The sequence below is a fragment of the Cydia fagiglandana genome, chromosome 14, assembly GCF_963556715.1.
Source record: "Cydia fagiglandana chromosome 14, ilCydFagi1.1, whole genome shotgun sequence".
Classification (NCBI taxonomy): Eukaryota; Metazoa; Arthropoda; class Insecta; order Lepidoptera; family Tortricidae; genus Cydia; species Cydia fagiglandana.
In genome coordinates this window covers 18,114,603-18,133,572 of record NC_085945.1, presented here as the reverse complement: position 1 = coordinate 18,133,572, position 18,970 = coordinate 18,114,603, and the positions used below count along the sequence as shown (strand labels likewise).

At 40.9% G+C, this 18,970-nt stretch overlaps 1 protein-coding gene across 1 annotated transcript; it reads left to right on the top strand.

The window, feature by feature from the left end:
• The first annotated feature begins 466 nt into the window (after window positions 1–466).
• LOC134670919 (uncharacterized) lies at window positions 467–18,696 on the top strand. The gene is made up of 8 exons (XM_063528752.1): window positions 467–625; window positions 2,172–2,216; window positions 4,548–4,797; window positions 5,648–5,811; window positions 6,018–6,116; window positions 15,356–15,535; window positions 16,278–16,496; window positions 17,601–18,696. Exons 1-8 carry the CDS (start codon window positions 563–565, stop codon window positions 17,742–17,744), a joined length of 1,164 nt encoding a protein of 387 aa, XP_063384822.1. The 5' UTR covers window positions 467–562; the 3' UTR covers window positions 17,745–18,696.
• The last annotated feature ends 274 nt before the right edge of the window (window positions 18,697–18,970 follow it).

Below are 18,970 nucleotides of genomic sequence, written 5' to 3'. Positions count from 1 at the left end.
AATATATCAATCATGGACCATGCTAAAATTGCACTGACTTGACAGTGACAATGCATAGCACGTGGTGATTATATTCTCTTTGTGCTTAGGTAGGTATGTACATGTCACCTGGAATAATATGTTACTCTTCGAAGGCCGCAGAAATATGTGACCCGCTCAATCCATATGGCTCACAAATTAGATTGTACCAGATATTTTTGCGGCCATCGTTGTGTAACATATTGCAGGTGACTGTACACATATTGAAAACTTAGCGTTTGCCTACTCTATACGCAATCTTTTGTTCTCACACTTCTCACACAATTAGGTGTAATTGATCCTTTTGCCGGCTCTGAACCGGTTTTATATAAACCGGTTAATTCCGGTTTAATAATTACACTACAATTCTACCTCATTGTAACAATGAGGTTCTAATGCAGCGCAAGGGACCTCAGTGTGTTTTTGATTTTTTTTTCGTTGACAAAAATAAATGACATTAAATTGACACTTTCATAACACTTCAAACAGTTTATTTTATATTTAGTTTATTGCAAAACAATTTTAATCTAAATTTCAGATAAAAATGTTAGGTAGGGTTAGCAAACAGTTTCATAACAAGTTCAAAAATTTAGTAAAATATGTTTTGGTGAGTATGTTATGTTTATATTTTTCTGTATACACTTACCATCGGAAACACAGTAAATCAGCAGATCAATTTAGTTTAGTTGGTCATGCGGCTAGAGAAGAGACATCAAGCCCTATAAATCGATAGTGAGAACGAACAGATCTAGGAAAATATCTAGGCTTCTGGCTTAGTAATTATTAATTACAATACAAAGTCCATTGAGTTATTATTACTATAGAGAAGCCATACCAAAAACAATGAAATTATCGCATGATCAAGATCATCCTGTAAAGTGCGACCAAGAATAGTCTGCAGCGGATTTGATAGCCCACGCAGTGAAAGTGTTAATTTAAACGTCAAACTTCTATGAAATTATGACTTATAAATGACACTTGCACTGCGTGGGCTATGAAATCCGCTGCAGACTTTTTTGGTCCGACTATACCACGCGGCGTTTAGGTCGCGAGACTCGAGCTCCGCTTCTATGGTTTGTTATCAAAACAATATCAACTCATGGCGCAAAATTCTGGTTCTCTGTGCCGATTCTATACGTTAATAATAATAATAGTTCAATGACAAAGTCAGTATGATTATTTGCCTATTCTCCACTGACTAGTGAACTTGGAAAGATTAGAAACAATCGTGTTTATTTTATTCTTTGTTACGACTAGAAAGCGTTCCCGACGCGCTCTCCACGTGTCCAGCGCTTCATGGAGCTGATATCCGTATATCTAACCAGCCCGGGCCATCAGCCCTGTCCCCGTAAAGCCATCAAGGGACCAAGAGCCATAGACGATCCGAACATCGTGTCTCCGCTCAGCGGGTTGTGTATAGAGGCCTGGGACTTGTAGAAAAATGTAGGTATTTATTTATTTTTTATTTTTTACAGAAAGAAAATTTTATAAGTAATATTGGTGCGTATTTTAATACGCGTTTGTTAAGTGTCTATGAGAGACAGCTTAGGTTGGTAAAAATGTATCTTCTTACTTAAATGATAGTTCGATACGACCAATCATTGTCATTTGAGTAGGTACAAACACAGTAGGTATGATTGGCTAGTAAATTGGTCACTCGAACCATTGTTATAAGTAGTAGGTATCGCATAGATATACCTAACCAGGCGTGGCTCACTCCGCGATTTCGTCGCTTTGCTACAGGTAGCTAAAAGTACATCCGTTCGACCCCAATTTTCAATTGGCCACCTAGCGGCCATATCTGTGCTGATCGTGACAGACGCGTTTTGTTAGAGAGTGAGTCTTCTGTACCTTACTAGTACCTATTATTTATTCTGTGACCTAACTTGGGTATTGAGTACGACCAGATTATTTATGATACCTACATACCTCTTAGGTACTGTTACTTAGTTGTTAATGATTAATTCTTTACCTCTCTTTATCATCCATCCCTACTAATATTAGAAATGCGAAAGTGTGTCTATCTTACCTATGTTAGTCTATGTTACCTCTTCACGCTTAAAAAACCGCCGAACCGATTAGGTCAAAATTTGGTATCGAGATAGTTTTTACTCAACAGAATCTCTCGTTTTACTGAAATTGATTTGTTACAGAAACCGATCCGACAATATGCTGCTGAAGCCACGGTACCAATTTCAGTATGTACTTACCTAAAGTTTCATTTCTTTGACTTCATATTTCTAGTATCTCCAGAAGTAGATATAGGTATTATACAATAAACGTTAATAAATATAAAACTGACGTGTCCAAACGAAATCGCGTTCCTCCAATATTCAAGCTATTGCCAGACGGCGCCACTGTCGCAGCGCAGCAGGCCGCGTAGCCAACATGCCAATCGCTAACGCTCCGTGGCGGACGAAACGCAACTATCACTGTCACACTAATATGGAAGAGTGATAGAGAGACACAAAGCGATTCGATGGCGAAGCGCAAGCGCTCGTCACCTTGGCTAGGCCGCTTGGTCTCAGTTCCATCCATTTTGTACGGCGTTTAGACCTATGGTCATAATAACCCAACCTCCCGTCAATAGATGGCGCTGAACTGGAGGAACGCGACTGCACATAAAACTACATCCAACCATAGATTAATATAAGTAAAGAAAGAGTAGTAACTCCAGACATCAGTTTTAAATTCTTACCAAAACGCGAGTTATTCCATAGTCGACATCTTCCAGACCAATAGGGGAACTATCAGTAGGTACCGTTACTTGACACCAGATGTCAGACAAAGTGTGTCTACTGACGAAAAATGTAGGTACTACTAATACAATTTACAACTGTATAAGTGTTGACTGGACACAGTCCGCTGTTGTACCTCTGCATAAGAAGGGTTCTACAAGGAAATGCGAAAATTACCGAACTTTGTCTCTCATGTCGCATGCAAGCAAGATACTCCTTCGCATTATAAACGCTAGGCTTTCTTCCTTCGTTGATCACCAGATACCGAGCGAACAATCCGGTTTTGTGGCTGGTAAGGGAACTCGCGAGCAAATCCTGAACGTCCGACTTCTCATTGAGAAATGTCGTGAGTTTAACAAGCCGCTGGTATTGTGCTTCATTGATTACGCTAAGGCGTTTGACTGCGTCCAGTGGAGTACGATGTTAGATGTGATGATCGAGATGGGCGTGCCTGAACACCTTACTTTTTTGGTGCAGAATTTGTACCTCGATGGTTCGAGCTTCGTGAAACTGGAAAATGAAAAGTCAAATAATTTCCATACAGAACGAGGCGTTCGTCAAGGCTGTATTCTGTCGCCGAAACTTTTTAATTTGTACGGCGAACATATTATGAGGAAGTCATTGGACGGCTGGAAAGGCGGTATCGTAGTGGGTGGACAGAGGGTCAGCAATCTGAGATACGTAGACGATACGACGATAGTGGCATCGAGCGAAGAGGAGATGGCAACTCTTCTGAAGAAAATTGAGGTTGAGAGTTGTAGGCTTGGTCTTAAGATTAACCATTCCAAAACGAAAGTAATGGTGGTAGACCGAGCCAATCTACTTCCCATCACCGATGCACTCAGTAAATATGAAAAAGTGAGTGAGTTTGTGTATCTCGGGTCGCTGATAACCTGTGATGGTGGCTGCACTGGCGAAATACGCCGCAGATCTGGCATGGCAAAAAGTGCAATGGCGAACCTCGACAAGATATGGAGGAACAGAAGTATTCGTCGTTCAACCAAGGTGCGCTTGACCCGATCTCTGGTATTCTCGATCTTCGTTTACGGTGCCGAGACATGGAGCTTGAAAAGTCGCGACAGGGCAAAAATTGACGCTTTCGAGATGTGGTGTTGGCGAAGGCTCCTACGCATACCCTGGACGGCTATGAGAACCAACAAGTCTATCCTAGAGGAGCTGAAGATCACCACACGGCTCTCTACAAAATGTCAAGAACGCGCACTCAGCTTCTTTGGTCATATCATGCGGTCTAAAAAGCACGACCTAGAAAGGCAAATTATCTTGGGCCAAATAGAGGGCAAGCGAGCGCGAGGAAAAGCACCCACGAGATGGTCTGATGTTGTGAAGAGAGTGGTTGGCGGCAACATGCAGTGCGTGACCCATATGGCTTATGATCGCACACTGTGGAGACGTAGCATACATGGTCGCGATCCTCAGCAATGAGGGACCGAGGAAGAAGAAGAAGTGTTGAAAATAGACTTCCGGTTAATCCGCTTATAATATTAGCTAAAATTTTCGTTCGCCGCGATATTTATATTTGTGAACTAGTAATACACCTACTAATAAATTCCGTTACTTGACGATAAATGTCGACTACGAAATAACTCGCATTTTGGTAAAAAAACTGATGTATATATGGAGTTACCACTGTTTCTTTGCTTATTTTTCTATATGATCCAACATAAATTAACCTTTTGTATAGGAACCTTAAGGCGCGTTTCTGACGGTTTTTGTTAGGCATTAATCGCTATTATTCGAGAGTTATTCTACTCGACTTCATAACTATTCCAGCCCCCAGAAGTCCATTGTTTCGACGCAAGCAAAATTCCAACCGAAGTAAAAATCACAAAGGCAGAAGCTCTAGAATTATACGAGAACATGGTCCTCATACGGCGCATGGAGACTGAGATAGCAAGTCTGTATAAAGAGAAGAAGGTGTATGGGTTCTGCCATCTGTATGTGGGCACGGAGGCAGTGGGCACAGGCATAGTCGCGAACATGAAGCCGGTTGATAATCTTATTACTTCTTACAGATGTCATGGTAAGAGCTCGTACTCGTAAACTTTTTCCACGACTGAAAAAGTCGATAGAGTCAGTCCATGAAAAGTCTGCAGCGGATTTGATAGCCCACGCAATGCACGTGTTATTTTAAACGTCAATCTTCTATGAAATTGTGACGTATCATATGACACTTGCAATGCGTGGGCTATCAAATCCGCTGCAGACTTTTAATGGTGTAAGTAACTCTAGACAAAGTTTTCTATGAATTCCCATGTCAATAGCGCTAGGTCAGGGGTCAAACTTGAGAAGAAGAGCCAAATGCAGTAGGAATCGCCAGTTTTAGGAATCTGAAAGAGCTGCAAATGTTTCTTGACTTGATATTGGTATAAGTTATTGGGTGACTTGATTAAGAGCTGCAAATGTATGTCCATAGAGTCGCGGTTTACCGGGCTCGGTAATAATAGAACCAGGTGTTTTGTATGCGAGTATGCGTACCAACGCCCACACTGTTAACTGTACATCGGTGGACCTTATGCCTTTTGTAATAAGGTCCACCGATGTACAGCTAGGAGTGTCGCTGTTAGTACGCGGTGCGGTAGGTACGGTCAACCAAGAAAGTGGTCTACCACTTCTCGACTCTATTAATCAGATGATAGAGTCGAAAAGTGGTAGACCACTTTCTTGGCTGACTGTACAGTCGCGTCTTTTAAGAATACCTAGTGGGATAATCTTATGGCATTCCTGGGGTTGAGACAGTACCTATATAATTTTTAGGATTGCCGAATTATGTACGAGTACTATACTATAGCAGTGAAATATTGTAAAAAATGGTAAATAGTTAGTTTTAGTATGTTTTTTGCACAGTTTAGAATATCAACGTTGCATTACAGCTTTCGCCATGATGTTCCAAAACAGGCAGAAGAAGAACGGACCGTATACCGTGATATCAGAACTTGCGGGCAAAGCCGACGGGATATCTGCCGGCAAGGGAGGTTCCATGCATATCTACGTGCCGCCGTATTTTTATGGCGGCCAGGGAATAGTGGGCGGTCAGGTAACATTAACATTATTATACCGTGATGTCACTGATTTCAGAACTTAGAGGAGGCAAGGGAGGCATTTTTATGGCGACCAAGGAATTGTAGGCGATGTATACTAATCCTTAGCAATCCATTTTTTATCAAAACCAAGATCGCATTATCTTATGCCAGACTGAAACTTTTTTTGGAAGAATTATGGGTGCGTTTGTCTTGTCTCTAGGTACCACTCGGCATCGGACTGGGTTTTGGCCATATGTACTCCGATGACGGGGGCGTAGCCTTCGCCCTGTACGGCGACGGGGCCTCCAATCAAGGACAGGTGAACCTGAATACTTTTCAGCATCATAAAATAAAGAGCAAACTTTGGTACAGTCACAACACGGGATTGTTATGCCATTCAGGGTTCTTGCTAAATTGGAAATTCTATAGCGTAAGTATTGAACAACCAATTAGCTAGGACCCTGACTGGCGCAATAATCGCGGAGCATTGCTTAAGTGGCTTCCATCTAATGAAATGACACTAGAATAGCAGCTAAAGATGTCATGTGACACATTATTTAAGTCATAGTAGAAATGCCATTCTATGTAAGGTATGTATAACGCGCGCGCGCGGTAGCGAACGGACGTGCCATACTTACTTGTCATAGTGAAGTGTGTTTACAATTATTTGTGTTTATTAAATGGGCACCAAATGCGATGCCTGCAAAGACGTTATCTACGACATTTCGTACATGGAGTGTGCTCAAGAGACTTGCAAAAAAATATACGACCTGAAATGTCTGGCGATGACCACAGAACGATTTCAGGAGCTTACGCAGGAGTACAAGGAGAACTGGCTTTGTCCAGAATGTGTGTGCACTATTCCCAAACGAGGAAATGCTGAGACACCGGTCCGAGTCAACTTTATGATGAACAAAACATTTACACCCTCTTCGGACGGTCGGTACGTAAACACGGAGCGCGGCAGCAAACGTTGTGTTACCAACCAGAATGAGTCCATGGGTGACTATGAAAGTAAAGGGAAGGATTTCTGTGTAGAAATACTATCGCGAATGGATGGGATCAGTAAGCAGTATTCCGAGCTTCAAAACAGATTTATTTCAACAGAAAATGAATTGAAGGAATTAAGAAAAATAATGGAGGTAGTTCAAGAAAAAGCAAATAAAGTTGATATATTAGAAAAACAAATGAATATTCTTCTCGAAAATAATGAGCTGTTACAAAAACGTTCTACACAAAAAAGAGAGAATAGGCTTCTAAGTAAGATAAAAAGCCCCGTGACATCGCCATCGGTACCCATGGTACCCATGTCGGAAAAGGTCGGTGAAAATGAAGCATCACAATTAAAAGAAAGTCAACTGCAATTATCGCCATCAACGTCAACACTGTCATTTGTGGAAGCAGCCAAGAAAAATAATAATCTGAATATTAATACTCAAACACAGTGTGGGGCCACGAAACCCGCTAGTTTAGGTACCAGTAAGGAAAATCAGATCTCGAACGCGTCTCAAGTAAACCCGAGAAATGAACCTCAGAAGGCGGCACAGGGAAAAGAAGAGGATGGAGACTGGATAACGGTAAAGCACAAAAGAAGTAGATACCCTAACAGCGAAGTGAAAAGAGGAGGAAGTACTACCGTGAATGACATAAGAGGTATGGAAAAAAAGAAGTATCTACATGTTTGGCGATTGCAGAAGGACACAGAAGAAAAAAGCTTGGAAAACTATGTGAAAAGTATTTGTGGAGCTGACGTATCGGTTAAAGTGGAAAAAATAAAACAACGAACGGAAAGGGACTATGCCTCCTTTATTATAGGAGTTCCGGAAAGCAAATATGAAGTTTTATCTCAACAGGAAAACTGGCCAGTAAATATCGAGTTCTGCGAATGGGTCTGGTTTCGTCGCCCCCAGAAAAATCGAACCCAAGAATAACTGCACTATTGATATATACTATCAAAACGTCAGAGGACTAAGAACAAAATTACACGAGTTTTCTATGGGGGTGGAGTCTTTAGACGCCGACATAATTGCAATCACTGAAACAGGTTTAAACCAATCCATTTATGATGCGGAAATAATACCGCCTGGTTACAGCATTGTAAGGTGCGATCGAGCGGACGGGCGCAAGCAGGGCGGCTCGTGTCTCGTGGCCACACAACGACTCGAGCTGCGGCGAGTACCGGTTCCCGATAACGTGGATATCGACAAACATGTGTTCGAACTAGCAGGTGCTACTGTTTACTTACGTAAGAAGTTTCTGTTTTTTTTGTGCGTCGTATATATACCACCAAACAGTAATGACAATGAATACATGTTATTGTTTAGAATAATTGAACAATATTGTAGTAAGTATAGCGATGTGATAGTGGTAGGGGACTTTAACTTACATTCATGCTCAAAAGGTATAGGTGCATATTACGATTTCTTTGTGACATTTTGTGGGTTCACTCAGAGTAATGAAATAAATAATTGTAACGGTCGTTGTTTGGACTTAGTTTTTAACAAATTAGTGGAGGGGTCGGAGGTGCGGGTACGTGCGGCGACGGCGCCGCTCGTGCCGGTGGACGCGCACCACCCGCCGCTGGCGGTGAGCGTGCGCCGGCGCGGGCGGTGCGGTGCTCGGCATACCCCGCAAGGCAACAATGAACCTGCCCCCGATATAGAAACTCAATGGAACTTTAACAAAGCTGACTTTCAACTTTTATATTCAAAAATCGCTGCAGTTGACTGGACACCTTTGTATAATTTAGATTTAGATAAGAGTTTAATTTATTTTTACGATACTTTTTATTCAATAATAGATGAGTGTGTTCCAAAAAAAAGGCAAAAGGGGGGAGGAACCATGTGCATTTATCCTGAGTGGTACACGGGGGAGATAATTCGGAATATCAAAGTTAAAGCTACCCTTCATAAAAAGTATAAATCTAGTAAATCAACCTTAGATTACGAAGCGTTTACTCAGTGCAGGGCTCGATTGAAAAATCAGATTAAGCAAGCGCATGAACACTATCGAGACCGGGTACAGAGTCATATGGCAAAAGATCCTAAATCATTTTGGAATTATATGAAATCAAAAAGAAGCAGCAGAGGTAAGAAAACAATATTAATGAATGGAGAACCTCTGTCAAGTGAACAAGTAAGTAGGGAATTTGCTAGGTTTTTTCACTCCGTGTACAGCGTGGAGGAGCCAAAGTTGGAGGTAAGTGCCGCAATAGTGGCAGCGGGCCCCGAGAACAGCGCGGCGCGGGTTCAGGTTGACAGACTAGATATACAGGACGTGCGGCGAGCCCTTCAAAAACTTAAGCCAAAAAAATCGGCAGGTCCGGATGGTATTCCATCGTACGTATTTAGGGACTGTAGAATGGTGCTGGCAGAGCCGCTATTGCACATCTTTAACCTCTGTCTTAAGTTAGAAGTATTCCCAGAAATTTGGAAAATTACTCGAGTAATACCGGTACCGAAAGGTGGATCTGGAGATAAGGCAGAGGATTATAGACCGGTGGCGGTTCTGTCAACACCGGCAAAGGTATTTGAATCGGCTATTCACAAGCGAGTATACGAGCAGAGGTGAGCGCGCAGCTCGCGGACGCGCAACACGGGTTTCGCCCGACACGAAGTACGGCCAGCAATCTTCTGAGTCACGTAGCGCAGATTATACCTATAGTAGATAGCGGGGGTCAAGCCGATACTGCTTACTTTGACTTCAAAAAAGCTTTCGATCTCGTCGATAACGACGTCTTGTTGTCAAGGTTGGCAGGCTTCGGTTTTACCCCCCACTTACTTGGTTTTTTTGCAGACTATATGAGGGACAGACAGCAATATGTAGAATATGAAGGGCACAGATCGAAACCTTATTTTACTAGATCAGGCGTAAGCCAGGGCAGTAATTTAGGGCCTCTCGAATTTTTATTAATGATAAACGACTTGCCTAAAACAGTAAAAGATGCAAAGTGTTTATTATTCGCAGATGACCTTAAGTTGTCCCTGGCAGTAAATAGTGAGGATGACTGTAAAACTTTGCAGGCGGATATCGACAGAGTCGTACAGTGGAGCAAGAAAAATCTTTTACAATTTAATACCAAAAAATGTATGACTATCTCTTTCTCTCGGGCGCGTACTCCCATTCAAAATAGTTATAAGGTAGATGGAGATGTAATGGTTAGAGTCACAGAAGTAACACCACTTTCGGCTGAGCGCACGCCGCCTTTGGCTGAGCCCGCGCCGCCTTCGGATGAGCGCTCGCCGCCTTCGGCTGAGCGCATGCTGCCTTCGGCTGAGCGCGCGCCGCCTTCGGCTGAGCGCATGCTGCCTTCGGCTGAGCGCGCGCCGCCTTCGGCTGAGCGCACGCCGCCTTCGGCTGAGCGCACGCCGCCTTCGTCTGAGCCCGCACCACCTTCGGATGAGCGTACGCCGCCTTTGGCTGAGCCCACGCCGCCTTCGGATGAGCGTACGCCGCCTTTGGCTGAGCCCACGCCGCCTTCGGCTGAGCGCACGGCGCGTTTGGCTGAGCCCGCACCACTTTCGGCTGAGCGCACGCCGCCTTTGGCTGAGCCCGCGCCGCCTTCGGATGAGCGCTCGCCGCCTTCGGCTGAGCGCATGCTGCCTTCGGCTGAGCGCGCGCCGCCTTCGGCTGAGCGCGCGCCGCCTTCGGCTGAGCGCATGCTGCCTTCGGCTGAGCGCGCGCCGCCTTCGGCTGAGCGCAAGCCGCCTTCGGCTGCGCGCGCGCCGCCTTCGGCTGAGCGCTCGCCGCCTTTGGCTGAGCGCACACCGCCTTCGGCTGAGCCCGCGCCGCCTACAGCTGAGCACGTGCTGCCTTCGGAGGGCCTCGAACCTAATATAATCATGTATTGTGATGAGATCGGTAAAAACATTGGCACACTTCTACACAGATATTCTGGGGAACAAAGTGTTACTAGTAATTGCTTGCCTGGAAATAACTTCGAGAATATTTTAAATTATATGACGAAAGACAATAACATTCACAGTAATACAACATTAATCATATTCATAGGTAATATAGGGACATTGAATAAACTTGACTTAATTAGATACCATGACATAATTAATGGCCTTACAGTTAAAAAAATTATCTGGTTTTCACTTCCTTACTGCCAGCAGTTGTCACAGGCCGAGAATAGAACAAGGTATAAGTTAAATTTACAAATGTATAATCTATGTGCGTATAATAAAAACATTCATATTATTGACACTAGCAAATATGTTAGCAATTTTTGCACCCTGAAAAGAGGTAAATTCTACCTCAATCATTTTTGTAGGAGACAAATAGCTATGTCGCTATTATATTATTTTGATGTATCAACCAAAAACTCGGCTGGCAAGTCTATTCATTTCCAGCAGAGAAGCACAAACCTTGTGATAGTTCCAATTAATTTAAATTAAATCATGTGACAACAGTGGACTCCAGTGCTGGCATCATACATAATAATAATAAGTTAAGTGATACTAATATTTTAAGGATTAATAACAAAAAAAGGGGACCCGATCATGTAATTCGCATCAACTTGGTCCATCAAAATATACAAAGCATTAGAGGTAAAGATTTACAAATTGAGTTATTTTTAAAGTGTAATAAGATAGATATATTGTGTATTACCGAACACTGGCTAAGTTCTAATGAAATAATGTTTAATTTCAACAACCATCAACTTGGTAGTATATTCAGTAGAGTTAAATCCATACATGGCGGGTCTATGATTATTATAAACAATCAGTTAAAATATAAAGAACGTAAAGATATTGTGTCATTGTCTGTCGAAAGAATTGTTGAAATAGCCGCTGTAGAATTGGAGCATTTCATTGTAATTTGTGTATATAGGCCGCCTTTGAGCAATTTTGAAATCTTCCAAAATAAAATGGAAACCGTTTTATCAAAATTATCACACATTAAAAAGCAACTTATTATATGTGGAGACTTTAACATAAACGTTTTAGAAACTTCTTCCTTGAGCATCAGTTTGATAAGCCTCTTCAAATCTTTTAGATTAGATCATATTTTTATGGAGCCTACAAGGGTGACTGCTACCAGCGCAACTTGTATTGATAACATTTTTACTGATATTGTTCCTATTAGTAAAAGTGTAATCAGTTCACTGGAATCAGATCACCTCGGTCAATTGATTACATTTGAGCTATTGCGCAGTTTAAGTCCTATAAAGAAGAGAGTTACGTTTGTACCAGTAACTGCAGAGCGTTTGGAGAGAATGAGGAATAGCCTTGCTCTTCAATTACCCATTTTGTCAGCGGAATTAGGCCCTAATGATATGTACGATAAATTTTTCAAAACTTTTTTAAGAGAGTATAATTCAATATTCACTTCTAAATCGGTTGTGGCTGGCGGTGCAAATCTTTTTAGTGAGTGGGCTACTATAGACTTACATAATCAGAGGAAAAAATTATATGAACTTTACGAGGAACGGCGCTATAGAACGAGCGATGAATTCAAAGAGTATGTAAAGCAGTTTTCTAAAAGTTTCAAATTGAATTGTCGTTTAGCTAAATGTAATTTTCTAAGCAATAAGATTAAAAATAGTTCCGACGTCATTAAAACTACATGGAAAATAATAAACGAGGAGACTGGTCGCAAAAAAATGATAAATACCACATACCGGCTTAATGTAAATGGGAAATTAATAGATTCTAATATAGATGTCGCTACTGAATTTGAAACTTTCTTTACTAATGCACCAGTTACCACGACCAAGCATCTTAATTCATCAAGTTCGTCTGCCCTAGGATTTTTAGAAAATAATTTGCTTAAATGTTTCACAGAATTTAAATTTCAACACGTTACTAACCTAGATGTGCTAAAAGCATTTCGATCTGTTAATGTAAAAAAAACGAAAGATCTCTGGGGAGTTTCTGTTCTCGCCATTAAGCCCCTTATTGAACTACTAGTACCTGACTTAGTAGTCATATTTAACAACTGCGTCGACTATGGCGAGTTTCCAGACCTAATGAAGCAAAGCAAAATTACTCCTCTATTTAAGGCAGGTAGTACCACCGATCCCACTAATTATAGGCCTATTTCAGTTCTGCCCACACTTAGCAAAATTTTTGAGAAGATAATCTTATCTCAGTTACTTAGTCACTTTAACACGAACAATTTGATGCACAACAAGCAGTTTGGGTTTACTCGGGGTCGATCGACCACTGACGCTGGGATAGAACTAATTAAAAACATTTTCGATGCCTGGGAGGAGTCACATGATGCCATTGGTATTTTTTGTGACTTATCTAAGGCGTTCGACTGCGTTTGCCACGAAACGCTCGTGAGGAAACTTCACTTCTATGGTGTCAGAGGGAAAGCGCTGGATTTGGTAAAGTCATATTTAGATGGTAGAATCCAAAAAGTGGACGTGAATGGAGAACGGTCCCCTGGATCACTGATTTCAATGGGCGTACCCCAGGGATCAATATTGGGGCCCTTTCTATTCCTCATTTATATTAATGATTTGCCGTACTTAGTGAAAGATCATCATGGTATAGTACTGTTTGCTGACGATACCTCCCTCATTTTTAAAGTCAAACGTCACGAAAATAACAGCGATCATGTAAACAGTGCTATATCAAAAGTAGTGCAATGGTTCAATGTCAATAACTTATTATTGAACGAGAAGAAAACCAAATATATAAAGTTCGTCACTACTAATGTCAGAAATATACAAACGACTGTCACTATCAAGGGTGAGGAACTGGACGTGACCAATAGTACAGTATTCCTGGGTTTGACATTAGATTCCAAGCTGCAGTGGGGCCCTCACATAAATATTCTCGCAGGTAAACTAAGTTCTGCAGCATATGCAGTATGCAAAATACGTCATTTAACAGACGAAAAAACAGCTAGATTGGTGTATTTTAGTTATTTTCATAGTATCATGTCATACGGCATCATGCTTTGGGGTAATGCTGCTGATATCAATTCTATTTTTGTACTGCAAAAGCGCGCCATTCGTTCAATTTATAAAATGAATGTTAGAGATTCTCTTAGAAATAAGTTTAAAGATATTAATATACTTACTGTATACTGCCAATACATTTATGCAAATATTGTGTACGTTCATAAACATATCAATAACTTCAAGAGAAATTGTGACATACATAGTTTTAACACAAGAAACAAGGACAAGTTAGCAGTGCCAGCCACACGGCTGCAAAAAATCAATAATTCTTTTAAAGGTAATTGTGTACGGTTTTACAATAAACTACCAATTAGTATAACTAAGCTTCCAATGAATAGATTTAAGAAATACATTAAAAGTAAATTAATTTGTAAAGCTTATTATAGTACCAAAGATTATATTAATGACAAAACTGCCTGGGACTGAATTAACTTTGTGATATTTGTGTTTGTTTTATTTCTCGTGCTGACATTTTATTCCTTGTTTGTATGTAAGTTTGACATTGTTTTTCTAATAATTTATTAATTGTTACCAATTGTATTCATTTACTTGTTGTTTAAATTTATTTGATGAATGTTTGTTATAACTTATATTTTATTTATTTGTACATGACTTGTCAAAAGTGCTTATTTTTAAGCCTACTTGAATAAATAATTTTGAAGTTTGAAGTTTGAAGTAAGGGATCTAGGAGTTAGTTTTAACACTGAGTTAACGTTTCGAAATCACATTTCGAATATTTGTAAAAAAGCATTCAGGAATCTAGGTTTTGTACTAAGGATGGCTAATGGATTCACAAATATGAAGGCTATAACATCTTTGTATAATGCATTAGTTAGAAGCCAGCTGGAATACAATGCTGAAATATGGGCTCCACACGAAGCAAAGTATATTTTTATGTTAGAGCGGATACAGAATAAGTTTATTAGGTATATGTATATGAGGCAATACGGCGTCTACCCGTTTTATCCGCTGATGTATCCGACATTGTTTATTTTAGGCATGGTCGGATACAATCAGCTGAAAGTCAGAAGGGAGCTAGCACTCGTTACATATATCTTTAAGCTGCTTAGAGGAAAGATATACAATGCGGATATATTGGGGTCGGTGGGTATTTGTGTTCCGCGCGCTTGCGTGGCGCGCCGGCAGCCCGGGCTGCTGGCGGTGCCGCGCGCGCGCACCAACCTGCTGCGCGAGGCGCCAATGACGCGCGCCGTGCGTACCCTGAACCTCATAGCCACGCATATAGACCTATTCTCATGTACGATGAGTGAATTCACAAAAGACGCATTATTAACTCTTTGTTATAATAGTGAATAGATTAGTATGTTATGTAAAAAAAAAAAGTCTGTTAGATATAGGTATGTACTTGTTTTTGTTTGTCTGTTTATGTTTGAGTTTTTTTTTTTGCAACAATATCGCATTGGGTTCTGCCTGTAATGATATTTGTATGTGTGGAAATAAATAAAAAAAAAAAAAAAAAAATATATCGTCGCCTAGCAGCCATAGTACAAGCTTTGCTTAGTTTGGAGCTAGGTTGATCTGTGTAAGATGTCCCCAGATATTTATTTATTCACATTACTGCCAAGATGTCGGCGAATCATTTCTTTCTAAACTTGTTCAAAATCATTCGTGTTATCCAGGTATACGAGTCGTTTAATCTGGCGGCGCTACTCAAGCTACCAGTTGTCTTCGTATGCGAGAACAACTTGTACGGCATGGGCACCGCGGCCAAGAGGTCTTCATCCTGTCTGGAGTACTACAAGGCTGGCAGGGTCATCCCCGGGATCAAGGCCGATGGCATGGACGTGATCACTACCAGGGTATTATGACCACTGACCAGTTCATTCTATCCCCTTAGATCTCTCTTAAAGCTGTGTCAGGCGTGGCTCACTCCGTGATTTCGTCGCTTTGCAGTTAGCTAAAAGTACATCCGTACGACCCCAATTTTGGGGTTTGCCATAAGCCACGCGTGGCGCTGTCGCCACCTAGAGGCCATATTTGTGCTGATCGTGACAGACGCGTTTTGTTAGAGAGTGAGTCTTCTGTACCTAGTACTATTATTTATTCTGTGGCTATGTGAGAATAATCTATACGGCATGGGAACCGCGACCAAGAGTTCTTCATCCAGCATTCATACATTTTGCTGATATGATGTTGAAATTTCCTATATTTTTTTTCGCGATTTCGGGGCTAGTCCCATAGTAAAAGTTGCTCAGTATGACCTAAACATTAACGGGTTTGAGTAATTGCTTTACGTTAATACATACTGTATATTTAACACATTCAGTGCCGAAAACCCGACTATCGGGTATTTTATGATTTCGTTCCCAGGCCGGACGACCCGATAGTCGGGATCGTGGTACTACTGCTTTATATGACGAAATTGTTGTGGCCTGGCGCGGATTTGTTAGGCTGGGTGGCAATGAATGTGTTAAAGTACTGTGGGGTTCAAAAGTGCATGGACAGATGTCGATCGTAATGCTTTAATATTACGGTTGAAACATGTCCATGCACTTTTGAACGCCAGTGTAGCTGTAACACCGATTTATTATTTCTTTCCAGGAGATAGCCAAGGTAGCGAGCGACTATAGCCGCGCTGGTAACGGGCCAATACTCCTCCAATTCGAATGCTACCGCTACTACGGACACTCCATGTCGGATCCGGGCATGAGTTACAGGTCGCGCGAGGAGGTGCAACAGGTCCGGCAGTCTAGGGACCCCTTAAACCATCTCAAGGACACGCTCACGGACACACAACTCGCGACTGATGAAGAGATTGAGGTATACATGATGTATACATGTTTTAATATCCTTGAGAAAGACAGGGTTGACTGTTCCCGTGAATGCGTTTGACTTTAGCACATTCACTGCCCCCGACGCACATGTGCGTTCACCGTCATACAAGTTTGTTTCTATGCCACGCCCCTTGGCAGTGAATGCGTTAAGAGCCCATCAACGTGCACACTAGCGTCACTGCTAAATAATCGTGATTATTTAAATTTACCGAAAGATATTGGAAAAAGCGGCCAAGTGCGAGTCGGACTCGCCCATGAAGGGTTCCGTAACAGCAAGTAACATAATAAAATTGCGGTTTACGATTTTTGAATGTACCTACATCATATATTTTTTTTAGTTTTATCATTCTCTTATTTTAGAAGTTACAGGGGGGGGGGGGACACATTTTACCACTTTGGAAGTGTCTCTCGCGCAAACTATTCAGTTTAGAAAAAAATTTGAAGACCTATCCCACACGTAATGGGATTGATGAAAAAAAAAATTTTGAGTTTCAGTTCTAAGTATGGGGGACCCCCAAAATTTATCGTTTTTTTTCTATTTTTATGTAAAAATCTTAATGCGGTTCACAGAATTACATCTATTTACTAAGTTTCAACAGTATAGTTCTTACACTTTCGGAAAAAAGTGGCTGTGACATACACGGACAGACGGACAGACATGACGAATCCATAAGGGTTCCGTTTTTTGCCATTTGGCTACGGAACCCTAAAAAGGGGGCCGCTACGTACTGTATTTTGTATTTAGGTACCTTTTGAACACATCAAACAAGTTTTTATGTTGCTGTATTCGTCAATCTATGCGTCCAAAGTTAAAACGGCCGTTTTTCTTTTGAGTTCATAGATCGAAGAATCCAGCAACATAAAAACTAGTTTAAAGTATTCAAAAGGTGCTTAAATACAAAATTCGTTAAATTTAAATAATCACGATTATTTAGCCGTGGCGCTAGTGTGCATGTTGATATGGGCTCTTAATGTAAACTAAGCGCCTAGATAAAATTCACTGCAATCATTTATTATTGAAATTCATGAGAGCTGATATGTGCATAGTGCCTCCAATCCCTAATAACTTTATTTCTCCTTTTCTCTCCAGGAAATTAACAAAAAAGCCAAGAAACTATGTGCAGAAGCAAAGAAAGCTGCCGAGGCGGCCCCAGTTCCAGACGTTAAAGAGCTATACACAGATCTCTACGTGAAATATCTCGAGGAACCCAGAAGAAGGACATGTGTTGGGTGACTTAAACATACAATATCGGCCCGATTCCAACTTAAAGATACGTCAGTTAAGATCTAGAAAAGATACGGATTGGATATGTCAGTGTCAAACAAGTGTCAAAATTGACGTTTCTACAAACAAATACGTCACTTTTGACACTGACATATCTAATCCATATCGTTTCAATATCTAGTATTTGACGTATCTCATTGTTTGAATACGAGGGTATGTATCAGAACGAAAGGCAAATACAGAGCGGCTACCGCGAAAAATGAAATTCCGCAAATTGCGGGGATCTTTCTCTTTTACTCTAATGAAGGCGTAATTAGAGTGACAGAGAAAAATCACCGCAATTTGCGAACTTCGATTTTCGCGGTTATAGCCCTGAGCAACTTTTACTATGGGACCAACCCCGAAACCGCGGAAAAAAATTGGTTGTTTCATACATTTTGCTGGTCTGATGTTGAAATCTCCGATGGGAGAGTCAATTTTTTTTCCGCGTTTTCGGGGTAGGTCCCATAGTAAAATTTGCTCTGTATGATCTAAACATTAATGGGTCTCTTTCTTTGCCTTTCGTTCTGATACATACTGTATATGATGCCCGATTAAAATTTTCGGAGATGTAGTCCTGACTCCTATCAATATTTATATGAAAACTTTTAAAAATTGGTCGTTGGCAATGTACCATCACGCTCCGCAATTGTTGCGCCATTTAGGGTCCGTAGCTAAATTATTGGTTGTTTGATACTTGCGCTATGGATGTCCAATTTAGCTAGAACCCTAAATGGCTTAACTTTCCCGTGTGGTGACTGTACCTAACTCTCAAAATTTACTGTAACATGAATTGTATTTTTCATATTTATGCTTTCAAAGTGGATTTTTTTTGACGTATATTTTATATGGTGTGAGTTTATATGGCTGTATTTGGATATGTCTTTTGTTTTTGTTTTGTAAATAAATTATTTAATGTTAACTGTTTTATTATTTAAAGATTTTTCAAAGTGGTATTGGCATTCAGTCCATTTGGTAAAAATGGCTTCATAGTGTGTCTAGTGTGCTCTACAAGTCTACATAATGAGATCGTATCAGATATTTTTGCGGCCTTCGTTGTGCAACATATTATTGCAGGTGACTGTACTTTATTTGCTGTTGATACGGATTGGAGATAAAATAAAAAGAAACGAACGTAAAAGTTAGAAACATGTTTATTTAACTTAATAAACTAGTATAAAATAAATACAAAATGT